Source organism: Schistocerca cancellata, chromosome 5, assembly GCF_023864275.1.
Source record: "Schistocerca cancellata isolate TAMUIC-IGC-003103 chromosome 5, iqSchCanc2.1, whole genome shotgun sequence".
Lineage (NCBI taxonomy): Eukaryota > Metazoa > Arthropoda > Insecta > Orthoptera > Acrididae > Schistocerca > Schistocerca cancellata.
In genome coordinates, this window is record NC_064630.1 from 178845407 (window position 1) to 178862091 (window position 16685).

The following is a 16685-nucleotide window of genomic DNA, read 5'->3' on the forward strand; positions in this document are numbered from 1 at the left end:
AACATCTCCGTATAGCGGTTATCTTCTTATTGTTTATTTAGCTAGAAATGATAAAAAAATGATAACATACTTCCATAAAATCATTTTAGAAGCGTCTCCACGTTTTAAAATTAGAGTTACTATCACAGATTTTAATGTGTTGTTCGATTCATCATGACAGATGTTTGTCGTTGATACCTTTATTTTGAAGATGAATGTTGTAGTCCTACAACTATTTTAAATCGGTCAGGTACAGTATAAAGGAACAACTAGCTTTTGTAGCGAACTTTCCTTCTGTTGTCAGTATTGTATTTATACCGCATGAGCCTGCCATGTTCCAACGACTATGGGTCTGTGTTGCACTGTCTGGTCTTTAAGCATCAGCTTTGGTCTTTATAAATATCCTTCTGCTTTTTATACTGCTTTAAATTACCACTATCAATATTTTTGTGATAACATTTCCACTTTTGATCTTTGAGAAATAGTTTTAAACTCCTAAATTCAATTTAAATTTAACCAGAACTTTTACATTTTCCTTTATAGCCTAAAATTCGGCTACAGTTAACAGTTCTCACTATGGCGGAGAGAGACTGGATAAATTTCTACCAAAATAGGGCTCATCTTCCGGATAAAGGTTTTCTCAATACTCTTGGCAGCCAACGGCCTTACCACATTGGTAACACCGGGTCCCGCCCGATCACCGAAGCTAAGCATCGACGAACCAGGTTAGTAATTGGGTGGGCGCCGTCCTAGGAAAGCGGGGTTCTGTTGGCTGAAGGACACACAAGACGCCGAAGAGGCTTCCAACCGAAAGACTTGAACCATGACGGTGTCCCATAAACATTATTTACTTCTTTTGATCTGTTTTATTTTATTAAAACATCCAGTTGAAACTGAACCACATGATACCAGCTGAGGTGAAAGCCTTGTTGCTCTGTGGATCCGTTTGAATTTTCGTATACCAGAGGGCTGTATAACAAAGTGAACATTGTCCGGTCCGACTTCTGCTGTTGTCAGGTTATATAGGCTACGCAGGTACATTGAATAATTACCGTTCATTTCTGATTTCCTTCTCTGAATTTAGTTACTTCCGACTGTACTTCATTTCTTTGCGTGGAACTCGGGGAGATCATTTCCAGAATGTATGAACTTGCTTTCCAATGAGGCCTTCAATTTTTGCTACATTTTTTGATTTAATGCTTAGAATTTCATAAAAAGGGGGTGGCCCAACATATTATTTAGCTGTTAAGTAAAATACCAACTATTTATCTATGCACAACGGATAACGAATGGGGGAGGGGGTTTCAAGCTACCAGGAAAGTTAGCCGATATTTGTCTAACAGACACGATCTATCTTTAATTGACTTCAGCAAAATTATTCAATGATTGATTATACACTCCTGGAAATGGAAAAAAGAACACATTGACACCGGTGTGTCAGACCCACCATACTTGCTCCGGACACTGCGAGAGGGCTGTACAAGCAATGATCACACGCACGGCACAGCGGACACACCAGGAACCGCGGTGTTGGCCGTCGAATGGCGCTAGCTGCGCAGCATTTGTGCACCGCCGCCGTCAGTGTCAGCCAGTTTGCCGTGGCATACGGAGCTCCATCGCAGTCTTTAACACTGGTAGCATGCCGCGACAGCGTGGACGTGAACCGTATGTGCAGTTGACGGACTTTGAGCGAGGGCGTATAGTGGGCATGCGGGAGGCCGGGTGGACGTACCGCCGAATTGCTCAACACGTGGGGCGTGAGGTCTCCACAGTACATCGATGTTGTCGCCAGTGGTCGGCGGAAGGTGCACGTGCCCGTCGACCTGGGACCGGACCGCAGCGACGCACGGATGCACGCCAAGACCGTAGGATCCTACGCAGTGCCGTAGGGGACCGCACCGCCACTTCCCAGCAAATTAGGGACACTGTTGCTCCTGGGGTATCGGCGAGGACCATTCGCAACCGTCTCCATGAAGCTGGGCTACGGTCCCGCACACCGTTAGGCCGTCTTCCGCTCACGCCCCAACATCGTGCAGCCCGCCTCCAGTGGTGTCGCGACAGGCGTGAATGGAGGGACGAATGGAGACGTGTCGTCTTCAGCGATGAGAGTCGCTTCTGCCTTGGTGCCAATGATGGTCGTATGCGTGTTTGGCGCCGTGCAGGTGAGCGCCACAATCAGGACTGCATACGACCGAGGCACACAGGGCCAACACCCGGCATCATGGTGTGGGGAGCGATCTCCTACACTGGCCGTACACCACCGGTGATCGTCGAGGGGACACTGAATAGTGCACGGTACATCCAAACCGTCATCGAACCCATCGTTCTACCATTCCTAGACCGGCAAGGGAACTTGCTGTTCCAACAGGACAATGCACGTCCGCATGTATCCCGTGCCACCCAACGTGCTCTAGAAGGTGTAAGCCAACTACCCTGGCCAGCAAGATCTCCGGATCTGTCCCCCATTGAGCATGTTTGGGACTGGATGAAGCGTCGTCTCACGCGGTCTGCACGTCCAGCACGAACGCTGGTCCAACTGAGGCGCCAGGTGGAAATGGCATGGCAAGCCGTTCCACAGGACTACATCCAGCATCTCTACGATCGTCTCCATGGGAGAATAGCAGCCTGCATTGCTGCGAAACGTGGATATACACTGTACTAGTGCCGACATTGTGCATGCTCTGTTGCCTGTGTCTATGTGCCTGTGGTTCTGTCAGTGTGATCATGTGATGTATCTGACCCCAGGAATGTGTCAATAAAGTTTCCCCTTCCTGGGACAATGAATTCACGGTGTTCTTATTTCAATTTCCAGGAGTGTAATTGATCAATTGGGATAACTAATCAAGATTCCTATCATTACTGATTTTGTGGCTGAAATTATTAGACTACGAATCCAAAGATTCTCTGTTACATATGCAATTTATTGTGATATGCAAGCCATGACTCTTTTAAAAACAGTCCATTAATTATTGTCTTCTTTCGCTGTGATGTTGGCTATCTCTGACGTAGTGTTCTCATTTCTGTTACCTGTCATTACCTTCGTCTTTCTTCGATTTACTTTCAATCAATACTCTGTACTCATTAGACTGTTCATTCCGTTCAGCAGATCATGTAATTCTTCTTCACTTTCACTCAGAATAGCAATGTCAACAGCAATTCGTATCATTGATATCCTTTCACTTTGAATTTTAATTTTACTCCTGAACCTTTCCTTTATTTCCATCAATGCTTCCTCGATGTACACATTGAACATTAGGGGCGAAAGTCTACATCCTTAGCTTACACCGTGTTCAATACGAGCACTTAGGTCTTGGACGTCCACTCTTATTATTCTCTCTTGGCTGTTGTACATATTGTGTATGACCCGTCTTTCCCTACAGCTTACCCCTACTTTTCTCAGAATTACGAACATCTTGCACTATTTTACATTGTCGAACGCTTTTTCCATGTCTACAAATCCTACGAAAGTGTATTGATTTTTCTTTAGTCTCGTTTTCATTATTAACTGCAATGTCAGAATTCCCTCTCTCGTGCCTTTACGGCAGCTGTTTACATTTAAGGCGCGTATCATCTTTCTCGTTCCCATCACTAACTTCAACTCCCTATCCCACGCTTCCGCATTCAACACAGATGCTACGCATAACCCAATAACTTTTTCGGGCATCGCTCATTAATATCTATACATTACAATTATAAGTTCCATATAAAATTTATGGATGCGGCGAAAGCTTTTCTATAGCCGTAAATGGTAAATAATACCTTCATAACTAGTGAGATTAGTATTGAAGTCGAATATGAAATAATTTGGATGAGATTAAGTGATAAAATGGTGAAAATATCGTAATCGGGTGCATTTATTGACCCACTGACTCTCGACCCATAGGGACGTGAAATTTCAGACAACATTATGTGACATGTATGAATTTCCTGATCGCATTATGGTATTAGGGGAGACCCACCCCGAGAGGCATGTTTCTTAAAGCACCGCTTCCCGTTAGGAGAGGTGCGCCAGCCCTGGATTAACGACGAGGGTCGGTGTGCCTGTCTGCCTGGATGTGTATTTTAGACGGTTTTCCACATCCCACTAGTTGAATCCGTGCTGATACCCAAGTCCTGTCTCCGGTAAACCATTCTCAAATATTTAGAAAATTTATGCACACTGTCACATGAATAACATACACTATGTGATCCAAAGTATCTGGACACTTGGTTGAAAATGACTTAAAATCTCGTGGTGCCCTCCATCGCTAATGCTGGAATTCAGTATGGTGTTGGCCCACCCTTAGCCTTGATGACAGCTTTGCCCGCATCTCGTGGTCGTGCGGTAGCGTTTTCGCTTCCCACGCCCGGGTTCCCGGGTTCGATTCCCGGCGGGGTCAGGGATTTTCTCTGCCTCGTGATGGCTGGGTGTTGTGTGCTGTCCTTAGGTTAGTCAGGTTTAAGTAGTTCTAAGTTCTAGGGGCCTGATGACCATAGATGTTAAGTCCCATAGTGCTCAGAGCCATTTGAACCATTTTTTGATGACAGCTTCCACTTTCGCAGGCATACGTTCAGTCAGGTGCTGGAAGGTTTCTTTGGGAATGGCAGCCCATTCTTCACGGAGTGCTGCACTGAGGAGAGGTATCGATGTTGGTCGGTGAGGCCTAGCACGAAATCGGCGTTCCAAAACATCCCAAAAGTGTTTTGTATGTTTCAGGTCAGGACTCTTTGCAGGCCAGTCCATTACAGAGACGTTATTGTCTTGTAACCACTCCGCCACACGCCGTGAATTATGAACAGATGTTCAATCGTGTTGAAAGACGCCATCTCCGAGTTGCTCTTCTACAGTGTGAAGCAAGAAGGTGCTTAAAACATCAGCGTAGGCCTGTGCTGTGATAGTATACGGTCACGCAAAAAAGAAAGAGGTGCAAGCTCCTTCCGTGAGAAACACGACCACACCATAACACCACAGCCTCCGAATTTTACTGTTGCTACTATACACGCCGGCAGATGACGTTCACCGGGCATTCGCCATACTCAAACCCTGACATCGGATCGCTACATTGTGTACCGTGATTCGTCACTCTACATAACGTTTTTCGACCGTTCAATCGTTCAGTGTTTACGCACTTTACACTGAGCGAGGAGTCGTTTGGCATTTACCGGCGTGATGCGTGGCTTATGAGCAACCGCTCGACCAAGAAATCCAAGTTTTCTCACCACCCGCCTAACTGTCATAGTACTTGCAGTGGATACTGATGCAGCTTGAAAGTCCTTTGTGATGATCTGCATAGATGCCTGCCTATTACACATTAGGAGCCTCTTCAACTGTAGGCGGTCTCTGTCAGGCAACAGACGAGGTCGGCCTGTACGCTTTTGTGCTGTTCGTGACCCTTCAAGTTTCCAATTCACTATCACATCGGAAACAGTGGACCTAGGGATGTTTAAGCGTGTGGAAATCTCGCTTACAGTCGTGACACCCAATCACTTGACTACGTTCGAAGTCCGCGAGTTCCGCTCTCTCACGATGTCTAATGACTTCTGAGGTCGCTGATACGGAGTACCTGGCAGCAGGTGGCAGTACAATGCACCTGATATGAAAAACGTATCTTCTGTGGGGGGTGTCCAGATACGTTTGATCACACAGTGTATACGCAGGTATCTGGAGTGCACATACTCCATCCCTGATGGTAACAGTGTGGCGAGAGGAAGAGCATCCGGCCATCCTTGAACTAAGCGTGCCCAATCTGTTCATAACCATATAGACTCTGCCCCGATCCCGGACCAGGATACATAAAAAGATTTACTGTTTGGAGGGAGGGAGTAAGGGTAGATTACAACTTATCAGCTACAATCTGGGATTAGGGCAAGAGGCTCGGCAGGCTACAGCCCTATAATTTCATAGTTACTGTGCGGATAATTAAAAGTGATACTTCCAGGCGGAGGTAGGGGTAATAGGGGGTGTTTCGAACTATGGTTGCGTACAAGACAAGCAGATGCCAGATGTGTACTACTTCGTTAAGACACTGCCAAACTAAACTTTCCTTTGTTGTGCATTACTCCTTGTTTTATTATTTTGAAAGTACTGAAAAAGCAAATCCCGGTCTATCATGGGTTTCGACTCCAAATATACCAGAAATGATCGGCCATCCGTATTACCATAAGTCAGTTCTGACCTCGCACAGTGTTGTGACGTGTGGGTCAGAGCCAAGATACATTTATATACATTGACAGAACCAGTCTAATACTTTTGCTGAAACAGACTGTTGTTGATATACAACTCGTAGCACTGTTTAATACAAACTCTGTCTTTTTTTACTGTTCAGAGAGTTAAATTCACTATCATATGTAGGGACTTGCAGCTTAACTTGAAGAGCCTAACTGATTGTCTCTCTTTTGGCGCCGGACACGGTACTTTTCTCGCTACTTGCTATGGAATAGGCGCTCACTAGAAAGTAACCTGGCGCAGAATTCCTCTCGTATCCGTGTGTCGGTCTATTTCAAGACAACACTGGACTCGCATTCTGGAGGACGACGGTTCAAACTCCCGTCCGGCCACCCAAATTTAGATTTTCCGTGATTTCCTTATATCACTCCACGCAGCTGCCGGGATGTTTCCTTTGAAAGGGAATGGCCGATATCCTTCACCATCCTTGACACAATCCGAGCCAGTGCTCCGTCTCTAATGACCTCTACGTCGACGGTACGTTAAACCCAATCTTCCTTCCTTCCTTATTTCAAGGAAGGCTGCTAACGATGGCGCGGAGAACTTTTAGCGAGCTTTTTTGCTACTTCCGTCTCATTGGTGTGGTCCGCAATGCTCTAATAGAAAAGAGCATGTTTGTCGTGTCGATAGCAGCCGCCAGCGCTATGACTGTAAACTGCACCACCCACAGAGCTCGAGTTTACACTGGCAGACCTGTCAAGGCTTGATCCCCAAATCGCTCCACTCTCTGTGGCTGCCTTCATCCGTATTTGCTTATGCTTGCAGCCGATTGCCATTTTAAAGTGCCCAAACCATACAAACAGGCTTTAAACTTAACGTAGAGCAGTGAATCAGTGATAGTGAGGCCTTCTAGGCATCGCTGACCACGGTTGTCAGCAGGAATGTTAAAAAAAAATAGAAAAGAAAAAAAACGTTGGAAGAGTTTCCGCTTAGTAAGTACGACAAGAAACAGATTTCATATTTCCTGAGCAACCTTCGAAAATGAAAATCCTGAAAGTGAATAGACAAATTCAAGAGTATTGTAGATTTTGAGTAAAGCTGGTATGTACTGAAAAGGTTGTGCGAAATTAGAAACACGTTCTGTTGTTTACAAGCCGTGTTACGAAGCTGCTCCGAGAACAAGAGGCGATCGCCAGAGATTAAAACGCAGCCAAAGCTTGCCACGAGATTTCGTTGCACACAGTTCAGTGCTCCCTGTCAACAGCAAATGGCGTGGCTGTGTGCTAGTGTTTGTACTCCGCCGAAAATATTGCCTACAGTTCTCCAGCCCGGGCAACCACGGACTGACTGTATCCCAAACCGGTACAATTAAGGTTGTAAACATTTTACCTGAGAATGGCTGCCACTCGAAACGTCGTAGTACGCAAAATAATGGCAAAATGGGAACGATGCAAGGAACCTATCTCCTGGAATAAGTTTATCATGGGTGTGGACTGCCTTGCAACAGAATCAAGATCTCTCGCGGTATAGAAATTCAACCAAAATCACTCTACGGAGGGAGAGCAGTTACACATATGGGAAATATGTGAAGGAATTATTCCTCTTCTGTTAATAGACGCGGGAGGGAAGATATGTTCCGAAGTGAGTGAAACTTCCGTTTCCTATTAGAACTGCCGAAGTGATGCACATAACTAAAGGCCTCTATACGTGACATCGACATGTTGTTGAATTTTTTAATACTTTTTATGGTCACTTACTACGACCTTTCGGGAGTCCGATAACCTTCAAAAACCCCTCTGTGTAATTCAACATAATATCTGCAAACAACTATCTCGTGAAACCCGTCTTACTCTGTTCATCCACGAAATCCAGAAGATGGCAGTTACTAGTTAATGGGTACCAGGTCAACACCGTCTGTGTCCTTTGACTTCAGAAAGATGCTCGATTCAATTCCGAAATGTCACCTAGTGACCAAGTACGAGTGTGTGGAAAAACGCACCAACTTTTGATTGGACTGAAGAAATACTAGCAAATATAAAACAGCATGTCCTTTTTAAGTTAGATGCAGTTGTATACTGCATAGAGAGTTCGCAACGCTAGGGACTGTTACGCAACGCAGGAAGACCTGCAGAGCATCGGCGCTTGGTACTTCACTCTCAATATACGAGTAATCTAAAGTAAGGAACTGCACTGAATTAAAAACATCCTTTATTGTTTGATTACACGATTGTTGAACAATCATTGGAAACAGACACCTCGAGTAAATGATTTTTAGTGTGTACACAGAGCTAATTAAAATTGTTTGGGGTTCACAAATCTAATCGTAAAAAGGCCCACTCGCACTCAGCCGAGGAAACATCGTGTAAATCAATCCACCAACGAAGGATATACTACGATACCCTAGACCGAAATTTGTTCTTTGCATCAGTTACACTAGTTGCGCTACTACCCGCATACTACGTACACACACTGGTTACTAATGTTGTCTGCAGCTGGCACAGTAACCAATGGGATGGTGCCACGTGTCGTGGCTAATGTGCTGACCCGGTGCAAACGCTCCAATTTTGACACAATGATGGAGACAGCCTATATGCGTACACGTGTTAGTTGTACCGCTTTTGTTTTCACCATCAACATTCATGTAAAAGGCTCACGCAAGGAAAGCAGCAGCTGCCAGTGTTACCATAATTAATTTGCACCACAAAATGACAGGCTGAAATCACCGATGACAGGTGGCGGGTTGTTTGCACGCAGCTCGTGGCAAGAGCGTAGGCGTGTTACAACACGTCGTTAAACACTGTTTTGATAACGCTCAATGGCCACGAAAATATAAAAATGTCACGAATTAATATGTTTCTGAAATGAGATACGATAAATTATTTACCTCACTTTACTGAAAAATGAACGAGACCAATAATATTTATAGCCTAACACTAAGGGTGGGATAATAACAATCGTTAAATTCTTAAAGCGACAGACGCCCTTTCTACTTACACTCCGTCGATGATTTGGAGTGACGAGAGGCGTTGTATAACTGCCTGAGAGATTATTTCCGTGGAAGATACGAATATGTAAGATGCCCAGAAAAGGAAATGATGAAGATCAAACGAAAGGTCGTCCGCAGCTATCAGTTTGTTCAAAATCGCTCCGAGGACTATGTGACTTAACTCCTGAGGTCATCAGTCCCCTAGAGCTTAGAACTACCTAAACCTAACTAACCTAAAGACATCACACACATCCATGCCCGAGGCAGGATTCGAATCTGTGAACGTAGCGGTCACACGATTCCAGACTGTAGCGCCTAGAACCGCTCGGCCACCCCGGCGGGCCTATCAGTTTGTGCACCATTGTTTTGGGGTGCAGAATTTTAGCCCATACATGTTTCATGACGGAAGGAACGTATACGGATTGATAGCACATGAAGACGACGTGATGTGCTTCGTAAGCACTGACCCGAGAAGAATAATAGAAGGTAAATTTAATCCTGCGATACATGAACTTGAAGGGCGATGTCGAACTGTCAATGTGTCGTTAGCACCTCAGAAAATTACTTGCCTCCTGCTGAAAGGCAACCTAGAAAGAAATACGAAAATAAATTTAAACGTAACAATCAGAAGAAGTGTACAACATGTCTAGAGATATCCCTGGATGGGCATCAAAATCTGAAGCACTATAGACGAAGCGGGCACGTAAAATACAAACGCAATACCAATGTTAGAATGATCGAAAACATACATATTCTCCTTAGCTATAAAACAGCTAAGTTTATGTTAGCCTCAGTTGTAGGACGCGTGCAAGCGTAATTGAGGTACGAATGCACCTGGAGCATTTGGGTGATTCTGTAGTCACACATACAGAGATGAAGAGAAGGCAAACAAAGCCGGTAAATACTGAACAAAATTGTTTTCATGAGTATCCAGTGAGTTAGTGAAAATTATTCGGGAAAGATGGATTGTTAGAAGTTACAGTGAATCGTGGAATCGAATCGAATCTATTATCACAGTAGAAACGCTCTACGTCTAATGAATCCAGCAAACAATGGCTGTTGATCGGGGTAGTTTACGGACAGGCCCAGCAGAGGAAAGAATTTTGTGTAGATTAGATGTACCCTAGGGATTAAACAAAGTGTACTGATTTTGCTCACAGAATCTGTAGTTATCAATAATAGTATCAGTAGTTATGTAATTGGTTTCTCTTCTTCCGTTTCCTGGCGTTTATCTCCTATTATCTTCACGGAGTTGGCGTATCCATTATAGAATTTGGCAATGTTAGTGGTAGAGGGTGTACGAATGCACCTGGAGCATTTGGGTGATTCTGTAGTCACACATATAGAGATGAAGAGAAGGCAAATAAAGCCGGGAAATACTGAACAAAATTGTTTTCATGAGTATTCAGTGAGTTAGTGAAAATTTTTCGGGAAAGATGGATTGTTAGAAGTTACAATGAATCGTGGAATCGAATCGAATCTATTATCACAGTAGAAACGCTCTACGTCTAATGAATCCAGCAAACAATGGCTGTTGATCGGGGTAGTTTACGGACAGGCCCAGCAGAGGAAAGAATTTTGTGTAGATTAGATGTACCCTAGGGATTAAACAAAGTGTACTGATTTTGCTCACAGAATCTGTAGTTATCAATAATAGTATCAGTAGTTATGTAATTGGTTTCTCTTCTTGCGTTTCCTGGCGTTTATCTCCTATTATCTTCACGGAGTTGGCGTATCCATTATAGAATTTGGCAATGTTAGTGGTAGAGGGTGGCCGGATACTCGATCCAAGAACGATTTTCGCACTTGTTTCATACTTCAGAGCTTTGGAAACTGCTTAGCAACTGTCATGATGTTTAAAAAATCACACTAAGAAAAAACTTTTTGTCGTCAGTAGTGATGGTTCTTCAAAGTATCATCAGGAGTAGACGTCTCGAAATTACTGCGTAATATACTGAGGTGATGAAAGTCATGGGACATCTCCTAATATGGTGTCGGACCTCCTTTTGCCCGGTGTAGTGCTGCACCTCTGCATGATATGGATTCAACGAGTCGATGGAAGTCCCTCTACAGCCGGCTTTGACTTCGAAAATGTTGCCGGCTTAGGACGGTATGCGTTAACTGATCTTTCACTTATGTTCCATAAATGCTCGATACGGTTCCTGTCGTGCGATCCAGGTGGCAAAATCTTTCTCTCGAACTGTCCAGAATGTTCGTCTAACCAGTCGGGAACAATTCCTGTCCCAGTGACAATTCTATCATTGTTTTGAAACAACAAATAAAATTAGAGCAATTGCACGCGAAAGACAAAGGTCCCGAGTTCGAGTTTCGGTCCGGCACACAGTTTTAATCTGCCAGGATCTTTTATATCACCGCGCACTCCGCTGCAGAGTTAAAATGTCATTCTGGAAAAAAAGTCCACAAATGGAAATGGTCTCCAAGTAGCCGAAAATAACCATTTCCAGTTGGACCAGAGAATCCACTACATTCCATGTTAACACAGCCCACACAATTATTTAGACACCACGAGCTTGCACAGAGCCTGTTGACGGGGCAATGGCTTCATGTGGTCTGCGCCACAATCTAACCCTACCATCTTCTCTGACCAACTGCAATCGGGACTCTTCTGACCAGTCACGGTTTTCCAGTCGTCTGGGGTCCAACTAATATGGTCACGAGTTCTTGAAGGGCACTGTGGCTGATGTCGTGCTGTTAGCAACGGCCGTTAACGTCAAGATCCACACACTGTCCTAACGGATAGGTTCGTCGCACACCTCATATTGATGTCAGCCGTTATTTTACGCGGTGCTGCTTCTCTGGTAGCACTGACAGCTCCACGCAAACACCATTGCTCTCGGTCGTTAAGTGAAGGCCGTTGGCCACTGCAGTATTCGTAGTGAGAGGTAATGCCTGAAATTTGGTATTTTCGGAACTCTCTTGACACTGTGGATCTCTGAATACTGAATTCCTTAACGAATTCCGAACTGAAACGCCCCATGCTTCTATCTCCAACCACCTTTCCACGTTCCAAGTCTGTTGATTCCCATCGTGCGACCATAATCACCACGAAAACAGTTTCACATGAATCGCTTGTGTACAAATGACAATTTATTTTTAAGCATTGTTACGTGATACTATCGCCATCTGTATATATGCGTATCGCTATCCCAAACTTTTATCACCTCAGTGTAAATTAAACATCATATTCTGCACAGCTGTCTGGCGAAAATGTTGCCAATTCTCATTTAACTGTTTCGGCGGCCGCCCGTCACTGCAGCTGGACTCCTTTGTCTTATCTGTGCAGGCGCAGCGGGGGTGCAGATAACCGACCTGAAGGTGCCGGCCGCAGTCCGGAACGGTTCGTCGTCGGCGGTGCTCGACTGCGAGTACTCGCTCAAGCCGGAGGACCAGGACAACAACTCGGGCCTGGTGGTCAAGTGGTTCTTCAACAACAGTCCGGAGGCCGTGTACCAGTGGATCCCCGACCAGAAGCCGCAGGACCTGGGCGCCCTCAAAGGGCGGCTCAACCTCGACTACCTGGCGTCAGACAACAAGTACACCAAGCACCGCGCCCTCAGCATCTCCAACCCCACCACAGACCTCACCGGCGACTACCGCTGCTCCGTGTCCACCTTCAAGGATGAGGACTTCATGAACAAGAAGATGGTCGTCTTCGGTAAGCGCAATTGTTCTTATTATTGTTTTCTGTCAGTAATTCGAAGCTGTTGCGCTCGTGTTTCTTACTGTTACGGTAGCGCGCTATCTTGGTGCCTCAAATACCTGGTTAATATCTACAGATTTGCCCCGTGCTCTAGGACGACGGACAATTTAACTGATCCAGGAAATATTCTAAGGATTAACTGACCGGGCGTAACGCTTAACAGCTATTGTCTGTTAATCTGCTGCATGTTTGTGTTACACTTCCGGTCTAGGTTACTAATTAAACTGTCAAAAACATTTCCATCAAGTAATTACTACATAACGGGTATACTTCTAGAGCTCACATTTTCGTTAAAAAGGTCAATGTATTATAGCTTAATTTACTATTTTGTGCAGTCAGACTGTACAGTCTAACTATCATTCAGCATCCTTACTAAACCAACGACCTTCCGATAAGTAACCACAACAAAAATCTGTTAACAGCCTAATGTTCACTTAGCTTTCAGTGACTACATTTGTTTGTTTAAATACTATACAGTTCTTTATTTTACAACACGTTATCATGCAAGCAAATGCTGTATAGTTCGTGAAGCGGTTTGCGACCTATAGAATTAAATGCAGACTAATGAAACTCCTACGACAATCTTTCAGATTCTATCCTCTATGATACCGTACCTCACCAAAATTTGAGTACACTACTGAACACTTTACTAAACTTCTTGAGAGTATTTATTTATTAGCTACTACTGTTTTTAAATGGCTTTCTACCTAGTTACTAAGACAAGTCGTATTTTCATAACATGAAGTAGGACACGCACAAAATGTGGAACTTTTTGATATTTGTTATTAGTATTAAAAATTAACAATATTGCAGTTTTAAATACTTATAGGCTTAAAAGTAATTAAAAAATAATGATCTTAAAAATAACGATTTATGAACAGGAGATAGAAATTCAGGAAGACGGAAAGATGTTATGACATACACTCCTGGAAATGGAAAAAAGAACACATTGACACCGGTGTGTCAGACCCACCATACTTGCTCCGGACACTGCGAGAGGGCTGTACAAGCAATGATCATACGCACGGCACAGCGGACACACCAGGAACCGCGGTGTTGGCCGTCGAATGGCGCTAGCTGCGCAGCATTTGTGCACCGCCGCCGTCAGTGTCAGCCAGTTTGCCGTGGCATACGGAGCTCCATCGCAGTCTTTAACACTGGTAGCATGCCGCGACAGCGTGGACGTGAACCGTATGTGCAGCTGACGGACTTTGAGCGAGGGCGTATAGTGGGCAAGCGGGAGGCCGGGTGGACGTACCGCCGAATTGCTCAACACGTGGGGCGTGAGGTCTCCACAGTACATCGATGTTGTCGCCAGTTGTCGGCGGAAGGTGCACGTGCCCGTCGACCTGGGACCGGACCGCAGCGACGCACGGATGCACGCCAAGACCGTAGGATCCTACGCAGTGCCGTAGGGGACCGCACCGCCACTTCCCAGCAAATTAGGGACACTGTTGCTCCTGGGGTATCGGCGAGGACCATTCGCAACCGTCTCCATGAAGCTGGGCTACGGTCCCGCACACCGTTAGGCCGTCTTCCGCTCACGCCCCAACATCGTGCAGCCCGCCTCCAGTGGTGTCGCGACAGGCATGAATGGAGGGACGAATGGAGACGTGTCGTCTTCAGCGATGAGAGTCGCTTCTGCCTTGGTGCCAATGATGGTAGTACGCGTGTTTGGCGCCGTGCAGGTGAGCGCCACAATCAGGACTGCATACGACCGAGGCACACAGGGCCAACACCCGGCATCATGGTGTGGGGAGCGATCTCCTACACTGGCCGTACACCACTGGTGATCGTCGAGGGGACACTGAATAGTGCACGGTACATCCAAACCGTCATCGAACCCATCGTTCTACCATTCCTAGACCGCCAAGGGAACTTGCTGTTCCAACAGGACAATGCACGTCCGCATGTATCCCGTGCCACCCAACGTGCTCTAGAAGGTGTAAGTCAACTACCCTGGCCAGCAAGATCTCCGGATCTGTCCCCCATTGAGCATGTTTGGGACTGGATGAAGCGTCGTCTCACGCGGTCTGCACGTCCAGCACGAACGCTGGTCCAACTGAGGTGCCAGGTGGAAATGGCATGGCAAGCCGTTCCACAGGACTACATCCAGCATCTCTACGATCGTCTCCATGGGAGAATAGCAGCCTGCATTGCTGCGAAAGGTGGATATACACTGTACTAGTGCCGACATTGTGCATGCTCTGTTGCCTGTGTCTATGTGCCTGTGGTTCTGTCAGTGTGATCATGTGATGTATCTGACCCCAGGAATGTGTCAATAAAGTTTCCCCTTCCTGGGACAATGAATTCACGGTGTTCTTATTTCAATTTCCAGGAGTGTAGTATCACTTTATGAGATACATTCGAAAACATTTTCTGAAATAACAAGAATGTTGCATTTAAGAAGGATGAATAAAAGATAACAGGAACGTACGTAGATCTGTGCTAAAGATCCCACCACACAGCTATCTGGTCTGTGAGGGCTCGGCAAATCATCGCGCCTGTCATACTCGGGACACCGTTTAATATATGTCTCTAATTCTCATTTCATAGGTTATATGTAAGACATGTGTTACATTATTATTATATTACATCATTGCATCGTTTTCCTTGAAGAAATTATCTTACCTAAGAGTATTAAACAATTACCATCATTTAAATTACAGTTATTACTCAAAACGTTTCAGTTTTTAGAGTGCGTTCGTCGTGGATGAAAACCCAGCTATCTCGATAATCAGTTCCCGCAGTCAATTCATCATCTCCACAACGTAATTCCAAGCTCTTTCTGATTGTCTGAGACAAACAGTGCCCAGTAACAGTTGTGGTTTCGCTTCATTAGTTAGGTTATTCTTTTGCTCGACTGATCATAAGACTTTAAATAATTTCAGTACCCTACCTAATTATGAGTTCGAAGAAAGACAAACAAACTTTAAATAACAACTTCTTTCCGTGTCGGAAGGAATGAAATATAAGCATTTTTCCATACGTAAATACCGGCTAAGTTGCAAAATGTCTTCCACATAGTTCAAGCGATAGACTTCACCACTGCACAACATCGTACACATGCACGTACGCACGGTGATTCAGGTGCTCCTACCTGTTGGATTTATGCAACCAGAAATGCATTCATATACTACGCACTAAATTTTCAGCTTTCATACTCTCTCGCTCACATCGCGCAAATTATTAACCCTACAGAAAACTGAATAGTTCTTTTTGTAGGAATTTTAATGTAGTTGAATTTTCGGTGGGAATGTTTCCTCTAGAGACGGAGGTTTACTTCATTAAATTTCCACAAAAAGGTCGTATTCGTTTTTTCTGTAGAGCTAAAAGGTTGTCCCTAGAGAGCGAGAGAATATGACAGCCTTGTGTGTTGTTTTTGAAGGCGTTGTGGGTTACATAAAACCTATCGTTTCAGGCAGCTGAATTAGCCTGTGTATTTATTTACTGTTTTAAGATTCATTCTTCACACTCACTCTCCATTCACTCCCTCACAATGCATGATAAGAAGAATAAAACTGTTATTGTTAATCAAAATCAGCTCGAAACGAAAATGAATGTCCTGAAATATTTGGGACGTTGTGTCTTTCTTTTTTTGTTAACAGCAGCATTTTGACTGACAGTAAGGAGTTCAGTTAAGTCACTTGTGTGACACCTGTTCAATATCAAAGTATATTAGGAAGTTAGTTTTAATGTAATACCGAAAACTACTAACTATATGTAAATTTTTTATTCTGGTCAGCCAAAGTCATCAACTTCAGACTACTATTATTTGAAACTTTTGTTTGCGGCTCATATAATCAATATACTGTGACAAAGAATAATTAATCTGTAGGTTTGCGTATAATTTT

General features: G+C 44.6%; 1 protein-coding gene across 1 annotated transcript in view; it reads left to right on the forward strand.

Annotated features, from left to right (window-relative positions):
• The first annotated feature begins 1520 nt into the window (after positions 1-1520).
• LOC126188427 (uncharacterized) overlaps positions 1521-16685 on the forward strand; it is a 641976-nt gene continuing 626811 nt past the window's right edge. The window contains exons 1-2 of the mRNA XM_049930030.1: positions 1521-1644; positions 12415-12786. Of these exons, the coding sequence (XP_049785987.1) occupies positions 1521-1644; positions 12415-12786 (496 nt within the window). The remainder of the gene's footprint in view (positions 1645-12414; positions 12787-16685) is intronic.